This window comes from Saccopteryx bilineata, chromosome 3 (genome assembly GCF_036850765.1).
Source record: "Saccopteryx bilineata isolate mSacBil1 chromosome 3, mSacBil1_pri_phased_curated, whole genome shotgun sequence".
In the NCBI taxonomy this organism is placed as follows: domain Eukaryota; kingdom Metazoa; phylum Chordata; class Mammalia; order Chiroptera; family Emballonuridae; genus Saccopteryx; species Saccopteryx bilineata.
The window spans coordinates 205,872,863-205,899,566 of NC_089492.1; the positions used below are offsets into that span (position 1 = coordinate 205,872,863).

At 38.7% G+C, this 26,704-nt stretch overlaps 1 protein-coding gene and 1 non-coding gene across 2 annotated transcripts in view; both read right to left on the reverse strand.

Annotated features, from left to right (window-relative positions):
• Positions 1–26,704, reverse strand: part of HFM1 (helicase for meiosis 1) — a 164,166-nt gene that overhangs the window by 128,484 nt on the left and 8,978 nt on the right. The window contains exons 4-7 of the mRNA XM_066266521.1: positions 26,022–26,287; positions 25,318–25,365; positions 15,078–15,148; positions 14,298–14,430 (exon numbers count right to left, since the gene is read on the reverse strand). Of these exons, the coding sequence (XP_066122618.1) occupies positions 14,298–14,430; positions 15,078–15,148; positions 25,318–25,365; positions 26,022–26,287 (518 nt within the window). The remainder of the gene's footprint in view (positions 1–14,297; positions 14,431–15,077; positions 15,149–25,317; positions 25,366–26,021; positions 26,288–26,704) is intronic.
• On the reverse strand, positions 25,901–25,976 carry TRNAV-GAC (transfer RNA valine (anticodon GAC)). The gene has a single exon. It is a non-coding gene; the product is annotated as a tRNA-Val (tRNA).

A 26,704-nucleotide genomic window follows, 5' to 3' on the forward strand; every position in this document is an offset into this window, starting at 1 on the left:
TCTACAAGAGACACACCTTAAAACAAAAGATGCACATAAACTGAAGATAAAAGGATGGAAAAAAAATATTTCACACAAATGGAACTGAAAAAAAGCTGGGGTAGCAATACTTATATTGTACAAAATGGACTTTAAAACAAAGACTATAGTTAGAGATAAAGAAGGTCACTACATAATGATAAAGGGAGTAATCCAACAGGAAGATATAACCATTATAAATATCTACGCACCTAATATAAGAGCACCTAAATATATAAAGCAGACTTTGATGGACTTAAAGGGCGAGATCAACAGCAATACTATAATAGTAGGGAATTTCAATACCCCATTAACAGCATTAGATAGATCCTCAAGAAAGAAAATTAACAAAGAAATAGCAGACTTAAAGGACATATTAGATCAACTCGATTTAATAGATATATTCAGAAACTTTCACCCTAAAACAGCAGAATATACATTCTTTTCAAGCACTCATGGTACATTCTCTAGAATACACCACATGTTAGGGCACAAAAACAGTCTCAACAAATTTAAAAAGATTGAAATCATATCGAGCACTTTCTCTGATCACAATGGCATGAAACTAGAAATCAACCACAACAGAAAAACTGAAATATTCTCAAACACTTGGAAAATAAATAGCATGTTATTAAATAACAAATGGATAAACAATGAGATCAAAGAAGAAATTTAAAAAATCCAAGAAACAAACGATAATGACCATACATCAACTCAAAATTTATGAGACACAGCAAAACCAATACTGAGAGGGAAGTTTATAGCATTACAAGTATACCTCAAGAAGCTAGAAAAAACTCAAATAAACAACTTGATGCTACATCTAAAAGAACTAGAAAAAGAACAGCAAGTAAAGCCCAAATGTAGTAGAAGGAAGGAAATAATAAAGATCAGAGCAGAAATAAATGACATAGAGGCTAAAGAAACAACACAGAGGATCAATGAAACCAGGAGCTGGTTCTTTGAAAAGGTAAACAAGATCGATGAACCTTTAACCAGACTCACCAAGAAAAAAAGAGAGAGAACTCAAATAAAAAAAATTAGAAATGAGAGTGGAGAAATAACTGACACAACAGAAATACAAAATATTGTAAGAAAATACTATGAAGAACTGTACGCCAAAAAACTAGGCAACCTAGATGAAATGGACAAATTCCTTGAAACATATAAGCTTCCAAAAATTAATCTGGAAGATTCAGAAAACCTGAACAGACCAATTACAGCAAATGAGATTGAAACAGTTATTAAAAACTCCCAAAAAAGAAAAGTCCTGGGCCTGATGGCTTCACAAGTGAATTCTACCAAATATTCAAAGAAGAACTAACTTCTATCCTTCTCAAACAATTTCAAAAAATTCAAGAGGAAGGAAGACTTCCAAGCTCCTTTTATGAGGCGAGCATAATTCTGATTCCAAAACCAGGCAAAGACAACACAAAGAAAGAAAATTATAGGCCAATATCCCTGATAAATTTAGATGCAAAAATCCTCAACAAAATATTAGCAAACTGGATCCAGCAATATATGAAAATCATACACCATGATCAACTGGGATTTATTCTTGGGAGTCAAGGCTGGTACAATATTCACAAATTAATCAATGTGATTCGTCACATAAAAAAAAGGAAGGAGAAAAACCACATGATAATTTCAATAGATGCAGAAAAAGCATTTGATAAAATCCAGCACCCATTCATGATCAAAACTCTCAGCAAAGTGGGAATACAGGGAACATACCTCAACATGATAAAGGCCATCTATGACAAACCCACAGTCAATATAATACTCAATGGGCAAAAATTAAAAGCAATACCCTTAAGATCAGGAACAAGGCAGGGGTGTCCCCTTTCACCACTCTTATTCAACATAGTTCTGGAAATCCTAGCCACAGCAATCAGACAAAAAAGGAAAGAAAGAAAAGGCATCCAAATTGGAAAAGAAGAAGTAAAACTATCATTATTTGCAGATGATATGAATTTGTACATAGAAAACCCTAAAGTCGCAGTCAAAAAAGTACTAGACCTGATAAATGAATTCAGCAAGGTGGCAGAATATAAAATCAATACTCAGAAATCAGAGGCATTTTTATACACTAACAATGAACTGTCAGAAAGAGAAATTACGGAGTCAATCCCCTTTACCATTGCAATCAAAAAAATAAAGTACCTAGAAATAAATTTAACCAGGGAGATTAAAGACTTGTACTCAGAAAATTATAAAACATTGATTAAAAAAAAATCAGGGAAGATACAAACAAGTGGAGGCATATACCATGCTCATGTTAGAAAGAATGAACATCATTAAAATGTCTATATTACCCAAAGCAATTTATAAATTCAATGCAATACTGATTAAAATACTGATGACTTACTTCAAAGATATAGAACACATTTCCAAAAATTTATATGGAACCAAAAGAGAACAGGAATAGCCTCAGCAATCTTGAAAAGGAAGAATAAAGTGGGAGGTATCACACTTCCTGATATCAAGTTATATTATAAGGCCATTGTACTCAAAACAGCCTGGTACTGGCATAAGAATAGGCATATAGATCAATGGAACAGAACTGAGAACCCAGAAATAAACCCACACTTTTATGGACAACTGATAATTGACAAAGGAGGTAAGAGCATACATTGGAGTAGAGACAGTCTCTTCAACAAATGGTGTTGGGAAAATTGGACAGCTACCTGCAAAAAAATGAAACTAGACCACCAACTTACACCATTCACTAAAATAAACTCAAAATGGATAAAAGACTTAAATGTAAGCTCTAAAACCATAAGCATCTTAGAAGAAAACATAGGCAGTAAGCTTTCTGACATCTCTTGCAGCAATATGTTTGCTGATTTGTCTCCACAGGCAAATGAAATAAAAGACAGGAAAAACAAATGGGACTTTATCAAACTAAAAAGCTTCTGCACAACTAAAGACAATAAGAACAGAATAAAAAGACAAACTACACAATGGGAGAATATATTTGACAATGTGTCTGATAAGGGGTTAATAACCAAAATTTATAAAGAACTTGTAAAACTTAATACCAGGAAGACAAACAATCCAAAAGACAACAATCTTTAAGACAACCAAAGACAAACAAATCCAATCCAAAAATTGCAAAAGAAATGAATAGACACTTCTCCAAAGAGGACATACAAATGGCCAATAGGCATATGAAAAAATGCTCAACATCACTAATCATTAGAGAAATGCAAATTAAAACCACAATGAGATATCACCTCACACCAGTCAGAATGGCGTTCATCAATAAAACAACACAGAATAAGTGCTGGTGAGGATGTGGAGAAAAGGGAACCCTCCTGCACTGCTGGTGGGTAGGCAGACTGGTACAGCCACTATGGAAATAGTATGGAGATTCCTCAAGAAATGAAAAATCGAACTGCCTTTTCACCCAGCTATACCACTGTTAGGAATATACCGCAAGAACACCATAGCACTGTTTGAAAAGAAGAAATGCAACCCCATGTTTATAGCAGCATTGTTCACAATAGCATAGTTCTGGAAACAGCCGAAGTGTCTGTCAGAGGATGAGTGGAATAAAAACTTTGGTATATTATATACTATGGAATACTATTCAGCCATAAGAAATGATGACATTGGATCTTTTACAACAACATGGATGAACCTTGATAACATTATACTGAGCGAAATAAGTAAATGAGAAAAAACTAAGAACTATATGATTCCATACATAGGTGGGACATAAAAATGAGACTTAGAGATATGGAGAACAGTGTTGGGGTTACACGGTGGGGGGGGAGGAGAAGGAGGGGTTTGGGGGAGGGTAGGGGCACAAAGAAAACCAGTTAGAAGGTTATATAAGACAATTTTATCAATGTCACCCCATTAAAATTAATAATAAAAAAAAAGAATTTGTCTCACGGCTAATTCAGGCAGTTTGAAGAATAGTATAAGGATGCTATTCTGCTGCTCAGGCAACATCCTGCAAAATGGGCCCCAAGAAAATTGGTGATTTTGCTCCTATGATTTTGCCAATTGGATTTAAAAAAATAGGTCAGGAACGCCCTGAAATGGAACTAACAATACATGTGCATAAATTCAAAGGACTTTTAGAGCGCTGGCCGGTTGGCTCAGTGGTGGAGCGTCGGCCTGGTGTGCAGAAGTCGCGGGTTTGATTCCCGGTCAGGGCACACAGAAGTGCCCATATGCTTCTCCACCCCTCCCCCTCTCCTTCCTCTCTGTCTCTCTCTTCCCCTCCCGCAGCCGAGGCTCCATTCATTGGAGTAAAAAGATGGCCCGGGGGCTGGGATGGCTCCTTGGCCTCTGCCCCAGGCGCTAGAGTGGCTCTGGTCACAACAGAGCTACGCCCCGGAGGGGCAGAGCATCGTCCCCTGGTGGGCAGAGCGTCACCCCTTGGTGGGCGTGCCGGGTGGATCCCGGTCGGGCGCATGCGGGAGTCTGTCTGACTGTCTCTCCCCGTTTCCAGCTTCAGAAAAATACAAAAAAAAATAAATAAATAAAAATAAAGGACTTTTAGATATTGGATCTGATGTATCTGTTATTGCTAAGCTACATTAGCCTCCTTCCTGGCCCACTCATGCAGCAGCCACAGAATTACAAGGTATAGGGCAGAGTAAATCCCCTCAACAAAGTTCTAGTTTTCTACATTGGTAACACTAAGAAGGTCATTCTGAATTTTTTAAGCCTTATGTGCTCCCTGGATGGCCAGTTTATTTGTGGGGTAGAGATTTTTGAAAAATATGTTGCTTGTCAGTCCTAATGGTTTAGTCAGTACTCAGATGCTTGATCAGGGATTTTTGCCCACCAAGGTACTAGGGAAAGAACAGCGAGGAATTCTCACCCCCATAGAAGTGGCATTCAATGACAGAAGGTGTGGATTAGGATATCAAAATTTAGCATAGGGGCCTTGGTAGCTCCTGCTACCTCAATAATGCATTGTGCAGACCCAATTACTTGGAAATCAGATAATCCTGTATGGGTAGACCAATGGCCCCTTTCTCAGGAGAAACTTAGGGCAGCTGCTCAATTGATACAAGAGCAGCTACAGCTTGGGCACATTGAACCATCTAATAGCCCATGGAATACACTTCCATACTTTGATCTTCTTGCCTCCTGGATTATCAAGGAGCATAGGTGACCCTGACAGCTTATAGGTTTTGAGCTTCAAAATTATAGTTGTTCCTTTTTTCAAAGGACCAACAACAATGGCTCTGGGAAACTTCCACTAAATGGCAAATCGCTCTTGCAAATCAATGGACAACTTTATACTGAAACTGTCAACTTAAAATCAGCTCAAAGACTAGAATTATATGCCATTATCATGGCTTTTCAGCATTTGCCATATTCCCCCTTTAATCTATATACAGACAGCAAATATTTACTTATGGTGTTTCCACTATAAAGATTGCTGTCTTAGGGACAAATTCTGATGAACTATTTCAGCAGTTCCTCCTTCTTCAAAGACTTATATGTCAACATAGAGCTCTATGTTTTATAAGACATACTCGAGCTCACGCCATGCTCCCTGGAGCTTTAGCACAAGGGAATGCCCTTGTTGATCAAGCTACCCAAAAGAAAATTATTTGGAGCAACCATGACAGATCAAGCAATTCAGTCTTATACTATTCATCACCAGAATGCTGCAGCCCTGTGTAAACAGTTTAAGCTTTCTCGGGAAGCAGCACGGCGTATTGGGAAATCCTGGAAGCAGCACGGCAGATTGGGAAATCCTGTCCAAGGGGTCCTATACTACAATCTGCCCCTTCATTTGGAGTTAACCCTCAAGGACCCCTACCAGGACAACTTTGGCAAATGGCTGTTACTCATATACCTTCATTTGGCAAACAGTCCTATGTCCACATTACAGTGGATACATATTCTGGATTTATAGTAACCACTGTCAGAACAGGAGAGGCTGCTAAGTGTGTTCTAGTTCATTGTCTGTATGCATTGTTCTATTATTGGATTTCCTAAACTGGTTAAACTGACAATGCTCCTGCATATGGAGCAAAAGCATTTACTGTATTTTTTCAAACCTTTCGAATTATGTGTTTTTCTTACAATCTTTAAAGTCAAGGTATTATTAAAGTGTACCCAGCAAATATTTTAAAGTCAATTTAAAAAAAATTTGAAAGGGGGGAGTCATATCCTGAAACACCTACGGGTGTACCATATCATGCTTTTTACTTTAAAAAATTTAAATTTCTTTTCAATGCGTATGAACAGGAGACGCCAAATCTTTTTCTATTGCAAACTACTACCTTCTTTATTAGATCCAGCTAATAACACTGTTTTGTCTTTTTCCAAATAACTCCAGATATATGGAAAAGATTTATATAGGCGGATGGGGATCCTCAAACCTCTCAGCGAGATCTTCTGAGCATGGCTTTTAAGATACCAATAGGCAGAAAAAGCCCAATAGAGATCAGGGAACTACCAGCTTTTAGGATACGCCCTTGAAGGCTCCAATGCCCCAAAGGGGTCTCATAGGATGCCATCTGGGTCCTGCTTCAATAGTGGAAAGGAAGGTCATTGAGCTAAAGCCTGCCAGACTTACATGCCTCTGCTGTGAGGAAACAGGGACACTGGAAGGTAGGCTTCCCCCTCGCTCTTCTAAGGGAGGGTTCAGTCTCTTCCAGCCCTGCTCTAGCCACCTATGACCTAACCTTGCCCAGAATGCTGGGGTTTGCCACTGAAGGCTGAAGGTGCCCAGGGCCGTTGGCCCCATCTATGACACTGTGGACATGCCTAGGGTATTTCTTCCAAGAAGCAGGTAAACTGATCTCATTTGCACAAGGGCCACTTAACTATGTCTTGCCTGAATAGTGAAGTGTTTTATTCTTCCCTCGAAGATCTCTGTTGTGGTTGTTGATAGTCCTATTTTCTGCTGCTTTGTTTAATATATAATGTTTCCTTTATTCCTCCTACCTCAATGCCCCACTCATATTTCAGGCTGGGACCTACTCCTAATTTAGAGCTCTCTTTCCCCCTTTTATCAACTTCTATTGTGAATTTACCTTTGCCACCTAGCTTAGTGTATCTCAAGGTTCTCTCTACCATGCCACAGTTGCAGAGCTCCATGGAAAAGCACCCTGGTCTCATCTCTCCAGGAAGAGGAGAACAGGGGCTCCATCTCCACACATGCTGCAGATGGCTTTTCCAGTCTACCTGAATCATTACCAGCTAGAAGCAGTGGTCATTGGGACTTGGACGTGAGCTGCAAAGTATAGAATTGTGACAACAATTCCAATGCCATGCGGACTTTTCCTGGATGTGGAATTTTCCTGGACTCCTGCTCGTGACAGCTCCTAACAGACTGAACTGGGGTTGGGTTGCATTTTTCAGGGATTTGGCAAGGTGATTGTGCCAACTTGTACTTGGTGAACATGTTAAGGACACCACTCTTTTATAGATTTTTGCTGTAGTGTCCAAGAGTTTGCTTAAAGGCTTTAATCACTGTAAAAAAAAAAAGATATATATATATATATCTGGATAAAGAAGATGTGGCACATATACACCATAGTATACTATTCTGCCATAAGAAATGATGACATCGGATCATTTACAACAATATGGTGGGATCTTGATAACCTTATACAGACTGAAATAAGTAAATCAGAAAAAACCAAGAACTGCAGGATTCCATACATTGGTGGGACTTAAAAATGAGACTAAGAGACATGGACAAGAGTGTGGTGGTTATGGGGGTGGGGGGAGGGAAGGAGGTATAGGGGGAGAGGGAGAGGCATAAATAAAACTAGATAGAAGGTGACAGAGGACAATCTGACTTTGGGTGATGGGTATGCAACATAATTGAATGACAGGATAACCTGGACATGTTTTCTTTGAATATATGTACCCTGATTTATTGATGTCACCCCATTAAAATTAATAAAAATTTATTTAAAAAAAAGAACAATCATCTGGAAAAACCAACTTTGGGTTAAACCAAGAGGAATCTATAACCAAAGTACACTGAAGAAGCCACACTGAGACTGGTAGGGAAAGCAGAAATGCGGAGAGGGCTGCCCAGCTCCTGGGAGCAAGGCAGCCCAGAGGGACTTGTGGCGGGAGGGGAGTTTCCGGGAGAGGGAAGGGTCCTGGTCCCCAGGACTGATGCCCCAGCCTGCAGCCTCAAAGCATGGAAGAAGCATATGGATAGCATCTAGCTGCAAAACAATCCACAATACTGTTTGTGAGAAAGAGACAGATTTCTCAAATGAGAATTTGTCTTAAAGAGACCGTGCAGAAAACCTCTTTCACAACCACTCACCAGGAGCTCCAGGGAATGGAGTGAGCTGAGAGGACTGGAGTAGCAGGAAGAGAGTATTATCTAGGAGGCACAGGGAGAAATGCTTTGAAGTACAGCCACTCTAAACCCTGGGCTGAGTCACTCCCCAAATCGAAAGTGAGTATTTTTCCTGGAACCAGCAATACCAGCAAAGGGAAGCGGGTCACCAGCCAAACAGAAGCTCTCCTGCTGCAGTCAGGGCAAAGAATCACTTAGAAGCAGGGAGCCATCAGGGATACAGTATTAAGTGCTGAGGTCTGAGATACATCGCCACCCCCACACTGCTAAGTGCATGCAGAAGGGCGGGCAGTGGCAGGATGCAGGAGCATGGTCCCGTCAGAAGGGGCGGAAGCTGGGGGCTGTCTGCCCCCACGGCTACGGCTGCGACCCAGATGTGAGCGCAGTCCCACCCACAGAGTTGGAAGCTGGGGGCCAGCCACGGCTGCAGACGAGGTGCAAGAGCGCAACACTGCCTGTGGGGCCAAGGCTTGTGGTCCTAGTGTGTGAGCGCAGTCCCGCCTGTGGGGCAGGGTGGAGGCCAGGGGCCGGCCAAAGCTTGCACCCTGGATGCAGGAGCACAGTCTCACCTGTGGGGGCCAGGCAGGGGCCAGGGGACAGCCAGGGCTTGCAGCACAAATGTGTGAATGCAGTCCTACCAGCAGGGGTGGGGCAGAGGCCAGGGGCCGGCCAGAGCTTGCAGCCCAGGCACGCAAGCACAGTCCAGCCCATGGAGGTGAGGCAGATGGCACAGTGACTGTGGTGGCAGGGTGATGCCAGCAACACCCATGCCCAAAAACCTGAGGTGGCAGGCCCGCAGACAGATTACACCTAGGGAACACAGAGGCCACACCCATTGGACTCCTGTGGCCACACCCTTCTTACACACAGACAAAATGGGAAGGCAGAGAAATGCAACCCAAATGAATCAATAAAAGAAATTCCCAGAAAAAGATCTGAATGAGATGGAAATAATCAAATTAACAGAGTTTAAAATAATGATTGTTAGAATGCTCAAAGATCTTAGAGCAACAATTGATGGACATTAGGAGCACCTAAATAAAGAGAGAGCAAGTATAAAAAAGAACATTGAAATAATAAAAAAGAACCAGTCAGAAATGGCAAATACAATATCAGAAATAAAGACACCACTAGAAGAAATTAAAAGCAGGATGAATGAAGCTGAGGGTCGAATCAGAGATTTAGAGAACAAGATAAACGAAAGCATGGAAGCAGAACAGCAAAAAGAAAAGAGGTTCAAAAAGTCTGAGGAAACTCTAAGAGAGCTCTGTGAAAACAAAAAGAGAAATAACATCCACATAGGGATTCCTAAAGGAGAAGAGAAAGATCAAGGGATAGAGAATCTGATTGAAGAAATCATAGCTGAAAACTTCCCTAAATAGATGAAGGGAAAAGTCACACAAGTTCAAGAAGCATAGAGAGTCCCATTAAGGATGAACCCAAAGAGGCCCACACCAAGAGACATCATAATTAAAATATAAAAATTAAGAGATAAAGAATACTAAAAGCTGTAAGAGAAAAGCAGTCAATTACCTACAGAGGAGCCCCCATAAGGATGACATCTGACTTCTCAACAGAAACATTAGAGGCAAGAAGGAAATGGCAAGAAATATTCAAAGTAATGCAAAACAAAAGCCTACAACCAAGGCTTCTCCATCCAGCAAGGTTATCATTTAAAATTGAAAGAAAAATAAAAAGCTTCCCAGACCAAAAAAAACCAAACCTCAAGGAATTCATTACAACCAAACCAATGCTAGAAGAAATGTTAAAGGGACTGCTGTAAACAGAACAAAGGGGGAAAAAAACTAGTAAAAGAGGAATGTAGATTTAAAGAATAAAATGGCAATAAACAACTACATATCAATAATAACCTTAAATATAAATGGATTAAATTTATATTTAATAAATTTATTAAATGCTCAAATCAAAAGACAGAGGGTAGCTGTATGGATAAGAAAACAGGACCCATACATATGCTGTCTACAAGAGACCCACCGCAAAACAAAAGATACACATAGACTGAAAGTAAAGGGATGGAAAAAAACATTTCATGCAAATGGAAATGAAAAAAAAATCTGGGATAGCAATACTTATATATGACAAAATAGACTTTAAAACAAAGGCTATAGTAAGGGATAAAGAAGGTCACTATATAATGATAAAGGGAGCAATCCAACAGGAAAATATAACCATTATAAATATCTATGTACCTAATAAAGGAGCACCTAAATATATAAAGCAGATTTTGATGGACATAAAGGACGAGATCAACAGCAATACTATAATAGTAGGGGATTTTAATACCCCACTAACATCAATGGATAGATCCTCAAGAAAGAAAATTGACAAAGAAACAGACTTAAAGGACACACTAGATCAACTGTATTTAATAGATATCTTTAAAACCTTTCACCCTAAAGCAGCAGAATATACATTCTTTTCAAGTGCTCATGGTATATTCTCTAGAATAGATCACATGTTAGGACACAAAATGAGTCTCAACAAACTTAAGAAGACTGAAATCATATCAAGCATCTTCTTGGATCACAATAGCATAAAACTAGAAATCAATACAATAGAAAAACTGAAAAACACTGAAACACTTGGAAACTAAATAGCATGTTATGAAATAATGAATGGGTTAACAATGAAATCAAGAAAGAAATAAAAACTTTCCTTGAAACAAATAAAAATGAACATACAAAATTTATGAGACACAGCAAAAGCAGTCCTGAGAGATAAGTTCATAGCACTACAGGCATACCTTAAGAAGCTAGAAAAAGCTCAAATAAACAATTTAACCCTTCCTTTAAAAGAACTAGAAAAAGAACAGCAAGTAAAACCCAGAGGAAATAGAAGGAAGGAAATAATAAAAATCAGAGTGGAAATAAATGATATAGAGGCTAATAAAACAGTACACAGGATCAGCTGAAACCAAGAGCCAGTTCTTTGAAAAGGTAAACAAGATAGGTGAACTTTTAGCCAGACTCACCAAGAAAAAAAGTGAGAGGACTCAAATAAAATTAGAAATTAGAGAGGAGAAGTAACAACTGACACAGCAGAAATACAAAGGATTGTTAAGAAAATACTATGAAGAACTATACGCCATAAAATTAGACAACTGAGGTGAAGTGGACAAATTCCTAAAAACATATAATCTTTCAAAAATCAATATAGAAGAATCAGTAAACCTAACCAGACCGATTTCATCTGATGAGATTAAAACGGTTATCAAAAAACTCCCAACAAACAAAAGTCCTGGGCCAGATAGCTTCACAGGTGAATTTTACCAAATATTCAAAGAAGAACTAACTCCTTTCTTTTTCAAGCTATATCAAAAAATTCAAGAGAAGGGAAGATTTCCAAACTCCTTTTATGAGGCAAGCATAATACTGATTCCAAAACCAGGCAAAGACACTACAAAGAAAGAAAACTACAAACCAATATCCCTGATGAACTTAGATGCTAAAAATTCTTAACAAAATATTAGCAAACCGGATTCAGCAATACATGAAAAAAATTATACATCATTTATTCTGGGGAGACAAGGCTGATACAATATTTGCAAAACACTCAATGTGATTCAACACATAAACAAAAGAAAGGATAAAAATCACATGATAATATTAATAGATGCAGAAAAAGCATCTGATAAAATCCAGCACACATTTATGTTCATAACTCTCAGCAGAGTGGGAATACAGGGATCATACCTCAACATGATAAAGGCGATCTATGACAAACCCAAAGCCAACATCATACTCAATGGGCAAAAATTAAAAGCAATATCCTTAAGATCAGGAACAAGGCAGGGGTGCCCCCTTTCACTACTCTTATTCAACATAGTTCTGGAAGTCCTAGCCACAGCAATCAGACAAGAAGAAGAAATAAAAGGCATCCAAATTGGAAAAGAAGAAGTAAAACTATCATTATTTGCTGATGACATGATACCGTACATAGAAAACCCTAAAGTCTCAGTCAAAAAACTACTGGACCTGATAAATGAATGCAGCAAGGTGGCAGGGTATAAAATCAATATTCAGAAATCAGTGGCATTTTTATACACAAACAATGATCTGTCTGAAAGAGAATATAAGGAAACAATCCCCTTCACTTTGCAACAAAAAAAATAAAGTACCTAGGAGTAAATTTAACCAAAGAGGTTAAAGACTTGTACTCAGAAAATTATAAAACATTAATAAAAGAAATCAAGGAAGATAGAAACAAGTGAAAGCATACACTGTGTTCATGGATAGAAAGAATAAACATCATTAAAATGTGTATATTACCCAAAGCAATCTATAAATTCAATGCAATTCCTATTAAAATACCAATGACATACTTCAAAGATATAGAACACATATTCCAAAAATTTATATGGATCCAAAAAAGAAAACAAATAGCCTCAGCAATCCTGAAAAAGAAGAATAAAGTGGAAGGTGTCACACTTCCTGATATCAAGTTATACTACAAGGGCATCTCAAAACAGCTTGGTACTGGCATAAGAACAGGTATACAGACCAATGGAACAGAACAGAGAGCCCAGAAATAAACTCACACCTATGTGGACAATTGATATTTGACAAATGAGGTAAGAGCATACGATTGAGTAAAGACAGTATCTTTAACAAATGGTGTTGGGGAAATTAGACAGGTACTTGCAAAAAAAAATGAAACTGGATCACCAACTTACACCATTCACAAAATTAAACTCAAAATAGATAAAAGACTTAAATGTAAGTCATGAAACTATAAACATCTTGGAAGAAAACATAGGCAGTAAAGTCTCCGATATCTCTTGTAGCAGTATTTTTGCTGATTTATCTCCACAGGCAAGTGAAATAAAGGACAGGATGAACAAATGGTACTGTATCAAACTAAAAAGCTTTTGCACAGCAAAAGACACCATTAACAAAATTAAAAGACAACCCACACAATAGGAGAATATATTTGACAATATGTCTGATAAGGAGTTAATAACCAAAATTTATAAAGAACTTGTAAAACACCAGGAAGATAAACAATCCAATCAAAAAATGGGCAAAAAAAATGAATAGACACTTCTCCAAAGAGGACATACAGATGGCCAATAGGCATATGAAAAAATGCTCATCATCACTAATCATCAGAGAAATGCAAATTAAAACTGCAATGAAATATCACCTCAAACCTATCAGAATCGTGCTCATTAACAAAAAACACATAATAAGTGCTGGAGAGGGTGCGGAGAAAAGGGAACCCTCCTGCACTGCTGGTGGGAATGCAGACTGGTGCAGCCACTGTGGAAAATAGTATGGAGATTCCTCAAAAAATTAAAAATGGAACTACCCTTTGACCCAGCTTTCCACTTTTAGAAATATACCCCAAGAACACCAAATCACTGATTCAAAAGAAGAAATATACCATGTTTATTTATTGCAGCATTGTTTACAATAGCGAAGATCTGGAAACAGCCCAAGTGTCCGGCAGTGGATGAGTGGATTAAAAAAATTGTGGTACATATACACAATGGAATACTATGTGGCCGAAAGAAAGAAAGAAATCTTTCCTTTTGCGACAACATGGATGGACCTGGAAACTATCATGCTACGTGAAATAAGCCAGGCAGAGAAAGAAAAATATCATATGACCTCACTCATTTGAGGAATCCAATGAACAATGTGAACTGAGGAACAGCACAGAGGCAGAGGCGGGATCAAAGGGACCAGAGGGAAAGCAGTCAGAGGGAAAGTGGAAGAGAAGATGGGATCAGGGAAAGGAAAGAGATTAGTGAAATTATATATACATAACACAGCATTATAGAGAACAGAACAGCAAATCCTGGAGGGAAGGGGGGAAGGTATTGGAGGGACAGGGCAAAAGGGGCCAAGGGGAACACGGGGGTGGGGGAGAGATATATTCGGTGGGACACTTGAATCTGTATAAACACAATAAATTAAAACCATAAATAAAAAAATATATAAATACTTACTGTAAACAATTTTAATGTTTGACCATGGCAATGGTACTTCCATTAACAACCTTGTTATAGCAAGTTCAAACACTACTGTTTTCCCAGAACCAGTTGGAGCACAAATCACAAAATTCCTATCTGTGTACAGAAGCTAAAATATAAAATTTAATCAATCATGGAATATATAAAATTTTTCATTCACATTCTCAATTGTTAGAAAATATGACTCAGGAAGACTCTATGGAATAATAAATAGCTCAAATATTTTCATTTTTAAACTTATTAAAACTGTGACCTTGCTCTTCAGGGGTCTCCAAACTTTTTACACAGGGGGCAAGTTCACTGTCCCTCAGACCATTGGAGGGCTGCCAAATACAGTGGTCCTCTCACTGACCACCAATGAAAGAGGTGCCCCTTCCAGAAGTGCAGTGGGGGCTGGATAAATGGCCTCAGGGGGCCGCATTGCGGCCCGCGGGCCGTAGTTTGGGGACGCCTGCTCTAGATCCTCCACCCTCAAAAAATAACACTACTAAAATTTAACTTGTTTTATTTGTCAAATCAAAGCAAAAGAAAATCATTTCTTTAGCTTTCAGAAAAATTTTTGTAAGTCCAATAAATATAAGCCAACCCACCTATGTAAATAACATGCATTCATACAACAAACAAGTTTTTGACCTCCTATAATGTACCCATTACTGAGTGTGGCACTTGGGACATAAAAATGAATGTGACATAGTCCCTGCCATTAGAGGACAACCATCTAATAAGATAAGTAAATAATTATAATAAAATACTTACATCATCAAAGGCTCTGGACTGTATATAGTTGAAATATGGGAATTCTTTGAAAATACTTCTAAATTTTGCCGCTTAGAACAACATTAAGGAATCAAATATTTTGGAATTTTAAAAATTAAGTTAAATTAATACTGACTGACAATATTTAATGATGAGGCTTTAACATTTGCTAGTTTGGCATCATAACAAAGGAATTAATGAATACAGAGGAAGGCAACAAAATGGCAACAGAGGATTCTCCTGAATTTCCCCCTCCCATGTATCCACCAAATATATACCTACAAACAATAAGTATGATTACACCTGCACATAGAACAATGTCCTCTGAAAGAAATCCTGAAACTAGTTGAATGACTCCTATACATTGAATGAAGGAGAAAATAGGATATTGAGATAGGTAGAAAAGGCAGAGACAACTCTCACCTTAAATCCCGCCTCTAGCGCAGAACTATACATTTGGGAAGGCACCCCCCACTTCCACCTTTTCCCTGAAGAGCAAAGGGTTTTAATCACACATCCAGTAACCAACTTTTAAGGCTCCCACTTGAAGGATAGACCCAGCCCTGTAAACCAACAAGACTTGCATTAACAAGTTCCCCAGGACTATAGCAAAGAAGTTTTTAAATAGGCACAGGAACAACCCCCGCCCCCCCCCCCCGCCGCCACCCAAACACACACACACATACACACACACACACACCCCACAGGTAGACATCCAGGATTAGTATAGAGGAGACAGCTCCATCTTCAGTTTCTCCCTGGAAGGGATATACTTGCATACTTTCTTTCTCAAGCACAGCCTTAAGTTCTGGCTTCTAATCAGAACACAAATACATAGCTATTTAAGCATTTATAATTTTAGGAAGATATATATAAAAATTTCTAAACTATGATAAGTGTTCCTATTAAAAGTTAAATCAGAGCATATTATTTCTCTGCTCTGATTCCCCCCCCCCCTTTCTCTCAAAGTATATGGCCACAAGGCCCTACATGATCTTGCTTCCTCACCTTTGTGTTTCTGACCTCATGTCCTACCACTCCTGACTGGCTCACCAACTCTGCCTATATTGAATTCTTTTCTGTTCTTCAGAAACATCATCCAAACTGTTGTCCAGCCTGTTCTTCCTTTCTTATTTCCTTGGCTCTTTCACTTCCTCTAATTGCTTACATCTCACCTTCTCAAGAAGACCTACCCAAATCACTCTATATAATTCTAATCCTGAGTCCCTGATCTCAGCATTCCAAGTTAATCATCTTTACTCTGTTCCACTTTTTTCCTTCTGCTTATTACTTATCACCTTCTAAAATATCTTATGACTTATTTATACACTTATAATTATTCAGATCTATCTTCTCTCCCAAGATTGTTAACTCCTTAAGGATAATGATTCAGTTTCCTTAATTAACATAAATAACCCAAATACCTGAACAGTGCCTGAAACACAGTAAGCACCCAATTAATACAGGTTTGCATTTATTACAAATTTTCTTTTTACTTTCAGTTTTGCAGACTGTCAGAATATTTGTGTCAAAACCAAATGTAATTTTGATTTGTCAATCTATCAGCTTTCAAAGAAATCTGTTTTTCAAAATATGTCTCTTCCTGTAAAATATTTATTTGTAACAAGCCCACATGTGAGCTATCATGCTGGTTTTTCTCTCATTAGGTAGTTCCACATCAGTTTACATTCACAAAAATGACTCTAATTCAGAGGAGCTACAGAATCAGTTCCTTACGCATGAGAAAACTCAGCTACTAACATCATTTATCATAACTCCCAGCACTTTATATCAAATTTTTCCTTTCATTCAACAAACCCTCAGCAGGGTCACTGCAATTATATGTTATTACAGGTGGGAAAATATCTGCAGAACTGAAAATGATAAGACAACAGTGGCAGCATCAATCTGACCACCAAACTTCTATTGTCATGAGCATTCAAATAGCAAAATATTGGAAAAGAAGCAGAAAATAAGTTGTGTCCAAGTAATCCCCAAACTCCCAAATTATCGTGAAGAGCATTCAGTCTCCCACTTTAACCTAAATATATGCTAGCAAACAATAAAGTGTAGCAGTTCAATGAGTTTGACAGCAAATGAACTTTTGAACAATACAATGAACACAATAGTAGGCAGTAGTCTTAATCAACAAAGAGATCTAAAAATTGAATCACTTCAGCTGTGCTAATAGTATAACATGAAAATCTTTAAAACTCATCAAGTTATTGTCATATTTATGTCAAGTTCCAATAAGGTATAAGAAGAATTTCCCATCATACAGATAATTAACTTCATTTTAAGTATTTACTGCTAACTTATTTTGTATGTTCCCATGCTATTTAGATCACCAGAGAGAAGGAAACACAGCAGTATTGAGACCATATGCTGAAGAGAAGCATTAAAGTAAAGACTGGCTATGTCTGAAGTTATTACATCATTATATATAATCCTCTTATTGTTCCCCTCCCCCATTCTAACTCAGTTCAGTTATCTGCATTGGATGCCGTTTCTCATAAGGAATCAGGCAAGTATTTTCTAATCACAGTTCAGAATTATCCTAGCCCACAGAGTACCCAGAATTAGAATCACTCTCCCCTAGACTTCTCTACCTCAACTGCCCAATATCTGGAATTTACTTTCTGTTTTATCAACAAGGTCTTAACTTTTTGTGGACTCTAAATGCCTTTCCCTAGCTTTTAAGGTACTAATTCAATAACCCTAAAGAATAGGGTTTTTTTTTTCATTTTATTTATTTATTTTTAATTTATTTATTAAATTTAATGCAGTGACATTGATAAATCAGGGTACTTATGTTGAGAGAAAACATCTCTAGATTATTTTGACATTTGATTGTGCTGTATACCCCTCCCCCAAAGTTAAATTGTCTGCTGTCACCTTCTATCTGGTTTTTTTTGTGCCCCTCCCCACCCCCAACCCCTCTCTCCTTCTTCACCCCATCCCCCCTCCCCCCACCCCTGTTGCCATCACATTCTTGTTCATGTCTCTGAGTCTACTTTTTATGTCCCTTCTATGTATGGATTCATGTAGTTCTTAGGTTTTTTTTTTTTCTGATTTACTTATTTCACTCCATATAATGTTATCAAGGTCCATCCATGTTATTGTAAATGATCTGATGTCATCATTTCTTATGGCTCAGTAGTACTCCATAGTATATATGTACCAAAGCTTTTTAATCCACTCGTCCTCTGACGGACACTTGGGCTGTTTCCAGATCTTCACTATTGTGAACAATGCTGCCACAAACATGGGGGTGCATTTCTCCTTTTCGAGCCGTTCTATGGTGTCCTTGGGGTATATTCCTAAAAGTGAGATAGCTGGGTGAAAAGGCAGTTCGATTTTCAGTTTTTTGAGGAATCTCCATACTGTTTTCCACAGAGGCTGCACCAGTCTGCATTCCCACCAGCAGTGCAGGAGGGTTCCTTTTTCTCCACATCCTCGCCAGCACTTACTCTGTGTTGTTTTGTTGATGAGCACCATTCTGACTGGTGTGAGGTGATATCTCATTGTGGTTTTAATTTGCATTTCTCTAATCATTAGTGATGTTGAGCATTTTTTCATATGCCTATTGGCCATCTGTATGTCCTCTTTGGAGAAGTGTCTATTCATCTCTTTTGCCCATTTTTGGATTGGATTGTTTGTCTTCCTGGTGTTGAGATTTACGAGTTCTTTATAAATTTTGGTTATTAACCCCTTATCAGACGTATTGTCAAATATGTTCTCCCATTGTGTAGTTTGTCTTTTTATTCTGTTCTTGTTGTCTTTAGCTGTGCAAAACCTTTTTAGTTTGATATAGTCCCATTTGTTTATCCTGTCTTTTATTTCACTTCCCCATGGAGATAAATCATCAAATATATTGCTCCGAGAGATGTCGGAGAGCTTACTGCCTATGTTTTCTTCTAAGATGCTTATGGTTTCACGGCCTACATTTAACTCTTTTATCCATTTTGAGTTTATTTTTGTGAGTGGTGTAAGCTGGTGATCTAGTTTCATTTTTTTGCAGGTAGCTGTCCAATTTTCCCAACACCATTTGTTAAAGAGGCTGTCTTTACTCCACTGTATTTCCTTGCCTCCTTTGTCAAATATCAGTTGTCCATAGAACTGTGGGTTTATTTCTGGGTTCTCTGTTCTGTTCCATTGATCTATATGCCTGTTCTTATGCCAGTACCAGGCTGTTTTGAGTACAATGGCCTTGTAGTATAACTTGATATCAGGAAGTGTGATACCTCCCACTTTATTCTTCTTTTTTAAGATTGCTGAGGCTATTCGTGTTCTCTTTTGGTTCCATATAAATTTTTGGAATATGTGTTCTATATCTTTGAAGTATGTCATTGGTATTTTAATTGGTATTGCATTGAATTTATAAATTGCTTTGGGTAATATAGACATTTTAATGATGTTTATTCTTCCTAACCATGAGCACGGTATATGCTTCCACTTGTTTGTATCTTTCTTGATTTCTTTTATCAATGCTTTGTAATTTTCCGAGTACAAGTCTTTAGTCTCCTTGGTTAAGTTTATTCCTAGGTACTTTATTTTTTTGGTTGTAATTGTGAAGGGGATTGTTTCCTTAATTTCTCTTTCTGACTGTTCATTGTTGGTGTATAAAAATGCCTCTGATTTCTGAGTATTGATTTTATATCCTGCCACTTTGCTGAATTCATTTATCAGGTCCAGTAGTTTTTTGACTGAGACTTTAGGGTTTTCTATATACAAACAATATCATATCATCTGCAAATAATGATAGTTTTACTTCTTCTTTTCCCACTTGAATTCCTTTTATTTCTTCTTCTTGTCTGATAGCTGTGGCTAGGACTTCCAGGACCATGTTAAATAAGAGTGGTGAAAGGGGGCACCCCTGCCTTGTTCCTGATCTTAAGGGTATTGCTTTTAATTTTTGCGCATTGAGTATGATGTTGGCTGTGGGTTTCTCATAGATGGCTTTTATCATGTTGAGGTATGTTCCCTGTATTCCCACTTTGCTGAGAGTTTTGATCATTAATGGGTGCTGGATTTTATCAAATGCTTTTTCTGCATCTATTGAAATTATCATATGGTTTTTCTCCTTCTTTTTGTTTATGTGATGAATCACATTGATTGATTTACGAATATTGTACCATCCTTGCCTCCCCAGAATAAATCCCACTTGATCATGGTGTATGATTTTGTCCATATATTGTTGGATCCGGTTTGCTAATATTTTGTTGAAGATTTTAGCATCTATATTCATCAGAGATATTGGCCTATAATTTTCTTTCTTTGTGTTGTCTTTGCCTGGTTTTGGAATCAGAATTATGCTCGCCTCATAAAAGGAGCTTGGAAGTCTTCCTTCCTCTTGAATTTTTTGAAATAGTTTGAGAAGGATAGGAGTTAGTTCTTCTTTGAATATTTGGTAGAATTCTGTTGTGAAGCCATCGGGCCCTGGACTTTTCTTTGTTGGGAGATTTTTGATAACTGTTTCGATCTCCTTTGTTGTAATCGGTCTGTTTAGGTTTTCTGATTCTTCCAGATTGATTTTTGGAAGATTGTATGTTTCAAGGAATTTGTCCATTTCATCTAGGTTATCTAGTTTTTTGGCATACAGTTCTTCATAGTATTTTCTTACAATATTTTGTATTTCTGTTATGTCAGTTGTTATTTCTCCTCTCTCATTTCTAATTTTATTTATTTGAGTCCTCTCTCTCTTTTTCTTGGTGAGTCTACTTAAAGGTTCATCAATCTTGTTTACCTTTTCAAAGAACCAGCTCCTAGTTTCATTGATCTTCTGTATTGTTTCTTTAGCCTCTATGTCATTTATTTCTGCTCTGATCTTTATTATTTCCTTCCTTCTACTACATTTGGGCTTTACTTGCTGTTCTTTTTCTAATTCTTTTAGATGCAGAATTAAGTTGTTTATTTGAGCTTTTTCTAGCTTCTGAAAGTGTGCCTGTAGTGCTATGAACTTCCCTCTCAGCACTGCTTTCGCTGTGTCCCATAAATTTTGAGTTGTTGTATGCTCATTGTCATTCGTTTCTAGGGATATTTTTATTTCTTCTTTGATCTCATTCTTTTTTCCCCCCCCCCCCCTGAAGCTGGAAACTGGGAGAGACAGTCAGACAGACTCCCACATGCGTCCGACTGGGATCCACCCGGCACGCCCACCAGGGGCGATGCTCTGCCCACCAGGGGGCGATGCTCTGCCCCTCCGGGGGGTCGCTCTGCCGCAACCAGAGCCACTCTAGCGCCTGGGGCAGAGGCCAAGGAGCCATCCCCAGTGCCCGGGCCATCTTTGCTCCAATGGAGCCTTGCTGCGGGAGGGGAAGAGAGAGACAGAGAGGAAGGAGAGGGGGAGGGGTGGAGAAGCAAATGGGCGCTTCTCCTATGTGCCCTGGCCGGGAATCGAACCCGGGTCCCCCGCACGCCAGGCCGATGCTCTACCGCTGAGCCAACCGGCCAGGGCCATTGATCTCATTCTTAATCCATTCATTATTTAACAACCTGCTATTTTCCATGTGTTTGAGGATTTTTGAGCTTTTCTGTTGTGGTTCATTTCTAGTTTCATGCCATTGTGATCGGAGAAAGTGCTTGATACGATTTCAGTCTTCTTAAATTTGTTGAGAGCACTTTTGTGCCCTAACATGTGGTCTATCCTAGAGAATGTACCATGAGCACTTGAAAAGAATGTATATTCTGCTGCTTTAGGGTGAAAGATTCTGAAGATATCTATTAAATCGAGTTGACCTAGTGTTTCCAATAAGTCTGCTGTTTCTTTGTTTATTTTCTTTCTTGAGGATCTATCTAGTGATGTTAGTGGGGTATTGAAATCCTCTGCTATTATAGTATTGCTGTTGATCTCACCCTTTAAATCCATGAAAGTCTGCTTTATATATTTAGGTGCTCCTATATTAGGTGCATAGATATTTATAATAGTTATATCTTCCTGTTGGATTACTCCCTTTATCATTATGTAGTGGCCTTTATCTCTTACTATATCCTTTGTTTTAAAGTCCAATTTTTCTGATATAAGTATTGCTACCCCAGCTTTTTTTTCATTTCCGTTTGCATGAAACATTTTTTTCCATCCTTTTACCTTCAATCTATGTGTGTCTTTTGTTCTAAGGTGTGTCTCTTGTAGACAATATATGTATGGGTCCTGTTTTCTTATCCACGCAGCTACCCTATGTCTTTTGATTGGATCATTTAATCCATTTACATTTAAGGTTATTATTGATATGTAGTTGTTTATTGCCATTTTCTTCTTTAAAGGTGTATTCCTTTTTTTTGCTGTATTCTTTTCCCACTTTGATCTGTTTACACCAGGCCCCTTAATATTTCCTGCAGCATTGGTTTAGTTGTAATGAATTCCTTGAGTTGTTTTTTGTCTGGGAAGCTTTTTATTTCTCCTTCGATTTTAAACGATAGCCTTGCTGGATAAAGTAGTCTTGGTTGTAGGTTCTTGTTCTGCATTACTTTGAATATTTCTTGCCATTCCCTTCTGGCCTCAAGTGTTTCTGTTAAGAAGTCAGATGTCATCCTATGGGGGTTCCTTTGTAGGTGATAACTTTTTTTTCTCTTGCAGCTTTTAATATTTTCTCTTTATCGCTTAGCTTTGGTATTTTAATTATGATGTGTCTTGGTGTAGGTTTCTTTGGGTTTCTCTTTAATGGAGTCCTCTGTGCTTCTTGGATTTGTGAGAGTTTCTCTTGCATTAATTTAGGGAAGTTTTCAGCTATGATATGATTGAACAAAGACTCTATCCCTTGTTCTTTTTCTTTTTCTTCAGGAACCCCTATGATGAGGATATTATTTCTCTTCATGTTGTCACAGAGCTCTCTAAGAGTTTCCTCTGACTTTTTGAGTCACTTTTCTCTTTTCTTCTCTGCTTTCATGCCTTCATTCCAGTTGTCCTCTAAGTCGCTGATTCGATCCTCTGCTCTATCTATCCTGTTTTTAATTCCTTCCACTGTGGTCTTTATTTCTGATATTGTATTTGTCATCTCCGACTGATTCTTTTTTATACTTGCTATTTCTTTATTTAGGTTTTCAAACTGCCCCTCCATTGTTGTTCTAAGATCCCTAAGCATCCTTACAATCATTATTTTGAACTCCGCATCTGGAAGTTTGATTATTTCCATATCACTCAGTTCATCTCTCGAAGGTGTCTCTTGTGGTTTCATTTGGATTGCACTCCTTTGTCTTCTCATCCTCTTTTTTTTTGTTTTATTTGTAGAGTTGGTTGAGTCTAGGCTTGGTGTTGTCTGCCTCTAGTTTTCAGTTGTGTTATTTCTAGGTCTTCTTGAGTTGGTATCAGCTGTTATCTGTAATCCACTTTCGGATTTGGGCAGCTTTGAAGTCTTGATTTGTTTGTTTTCTTAACAGGTGATAGTCTTGTTTACTGATCTCAGCAGGGGGCTTCCTTGAAACTGTATCCAGGAATGCGATGGGTGTAACCTGAGACTCTGAAGGCCTCTTTAGCCAGCTAGACTCACTGGGGGCAGGGTGTTTTCTCAGCTTCAGTAGGGGGAGGTGTATCTCAGATCTCCATGGAGAGCTTAATTACTGCCCCTCCTCCCCACTTCTTGTTTTCAGCTGTGTCTTGTTGCAGTGATTGGAACTGGAGAGATGTCCGGAGATCTCTGATCCGGAAGCACTTCAGCTCTGTTTTGTGAAAGGTTCAGTCCCTCCCCCAGCTATGGCCGCTTCCAACACGAATGAGTCAGCCCTTTTAGCTCGTCTCCTGCATTCCTTATCCCCTCACAGTCTGTCCCTCTCCCTGTCCTCTCCACCTGGGAGATAAGCTGGTCCTTTCAACGCACCTCACTCCCTGGTCGCCAGGCAAGTGGCTGTGAGCAGTAGTTTCTGCTCCCCTCCCTCCGAGATCCTCTCTGGGCTCTCAGCCCCACCCCCACCCCCTCCGTTCCTGCAAGCAGAGGAGGTTCAGGCACTCCCTACCAGGACTCCTGTGATTTCCTCTTTGCTCCTTGGTTTTTGAGAGCCGTTCTTGCAGTTCAGAGTTGGTTTTTCATGCTGATTTTTCCTAAATTGATTTGTATTCCAGTTTGGTGGTGAGAGCTGGGCGTCTGTGCATCCGCCTACCCTGCTGCCATCTTTTTCTCCAAGAATAGGTTTTGATGATGTAACTTGACCTGCTCAAAAATTCTGCATGGTTTCTCTCATTGCATACTAAATTTATTAAAAATTGAAACAAAAACACTTGACCTTGGTATTCATGGCATTAAGTGATCTGATTCTAAGATAGATACCCATCCAACATTATTTCCTACTACTCATTTAATTGTAACTTTCACTGCAGCCAAACTGGAATACTTGTTCTTTCCAAACATATTCCATCCACAGTTTTACCCTCACCCTGGCTTATGGATACACTTTTCCAAGAACAACTTTGTTACTTAATCTGCCTTTCAATCTATTTGGAGATAGGAAGATAAATAAAGCATGCTCCTTGCCTTCAGGGATCCATAGGTCATAAGGAAATAGTAAAAAACAACAAAAAAAACCCAGCTAATGAATGCCTGACCTGTGGTGGTGCAGGGGATAGAACAGTTGACCTAGAACGCTGAGGTTGCCAGTTCAAAACCCTGACCTAGCCCAGTCAAGGTACATAGGACAAACTGTTAATGAACAATTAAAGTGAAGCAACTATGAGTTGATACTTCTCATTTTTCCCCCTCCCCTCCATTCTCTGTAAAGTCAATAAATAAAAACAAAAAAATAAAAACAGCTAATGAATTATAATAAAATAGAATAAGTACAGTTATAGCCATAACACAGAGTATCAAAAAACAAACAAACAAAGAGGATATTATTTCCAGAACATATGTATGCACTCAAAAATCATATTACAAATATAAATTGCAAATTAGATTTTCAAAAAATACTAATTTGCAAAAATGTCTCCAATCCACGGTATGCCCCATTCTCATTCACTTTACCTACACGTTTAACGCAATACATTTTCCTTCTCAAAGTATAAGAAATTATAAATGAGCTCAGACACATTTCTGTACTTATCTTGTCACAGACTAGTAACAGTTTACAAACAGGCACCAGACTGCAGATCACACTTTGAGTAGTACTGTCACACCAAATGGGTCTCTTACATGATGCACAATGTTCACTTTTCCTTTTTTCTTTTTTCAACAAAAACAAAAGGACATAATAAAATGAAGTGCTTTAAAAATTTCAAATAAAAGCTGCTGTAGTAAAATAATTTAAAGGATACGAATTTCTGTGACAGCCTTCAAAGAATCTAAATCATTTTCTGTTACCCCTAAAAAAAAAATCCTACATACTTATATGGGTATTTTTTACGTATTTCCATAAAAACTGTTTCAATAAAATTTGCATAATTTAATTGACAGCAGTTAAATATTATATCAGTTTAAAATATAATGGGAAATGCAGAAATTACACAGATAACCTACTCAAATTACTATATTTTTATATTTTCCCTATGCTAAGAAATACAGACTAGCTTATACTTTTTTTTTTTTTTTTGTATTTTTTTGAAGCTGGAAACAGGGAGAGACAGTCAGACAGACTCCTGCATGCGCCCGACGGGGATCCACCCGGCATGCCCACCAGGGGGCGACACTCTGCCCACCAGGAGGTGATGCTCTGCCCCTCCGGGGCATCGCTCTGTTGCGACCAGAGCCACTCCAGTGCCTGGGGCAGAGGCCAAGGAGCCATCCCCAGCGCCCGGGCCATCTTTGCTCCAATGGAGCCTCGGCTGCGGGAGGGGAAGAGAGAGACAGAGAGGAAGAAGAGAGGGAGGGGTGGAGAAGCAGATGGGCGCTTCTCCTGTGTGCCCTGGCCGGGAATCGAACCCAGGACTTCTGCACGTCAGGCCGACGCTCTACCACTGAGCCAACCGGCCAGGGCCCAGCTTATACTTTTATAAAACCAAATGAAAAATCAAGGATCTACCTTGAACTTCATGAGGCTGGGATGCAACTGAAAACGGTGATGCTTTGAATATGCCTCCTCTGGTTTCAGAAGCAGAAAAAGACTCATTTTCTGTAAAAATGTTAATATCTGAATATTGAGGTTTCTGCTTACTATTTCTATATTTCCATGATTTCCCTTTGTTTGTTTCTGTTTGGACAATTTTCCCTGAGCCAACAGGAGAATCCAAGTTTGCACTGTGGTTAGAATGAGCACTCCAATGTATATTGTCAGGTATTTCAAATAATCTGAAAGAAAAAAAAGAAAGAAAGAAAAATATATGTTTGCACGTGAAAAACTAGCATAAAATTGATCCCTTTAAAAATACTTCTATGCCTGACCAGGTGGTGGCACAGTGGATTAAGCATTGGGCTGGGACAGTGAGGACCCAGGTTCAAAACCCTGAGGTCGCTGGCTTGAGTGCAGGTTCACCCGGCTTGAGTACGGGGTTGCTGGCTTGAGCGTGGGATCATAGACATGACCCCTTAGTCACTGCTTGAGCCCAAAGGTTGCTGGCTTGAAGCCCAAGGTCTTTGGCTTGAGCCCAAGGTTGCTGGCTTGAGCAAGGGGTAACTCACTCTGCTGTAGCCCTTCCCCCCATCAAGGCACATATGCGAAAGCAATAGATGAACAACTAAGGTGCCACAACAAAGAATTGATGCTTC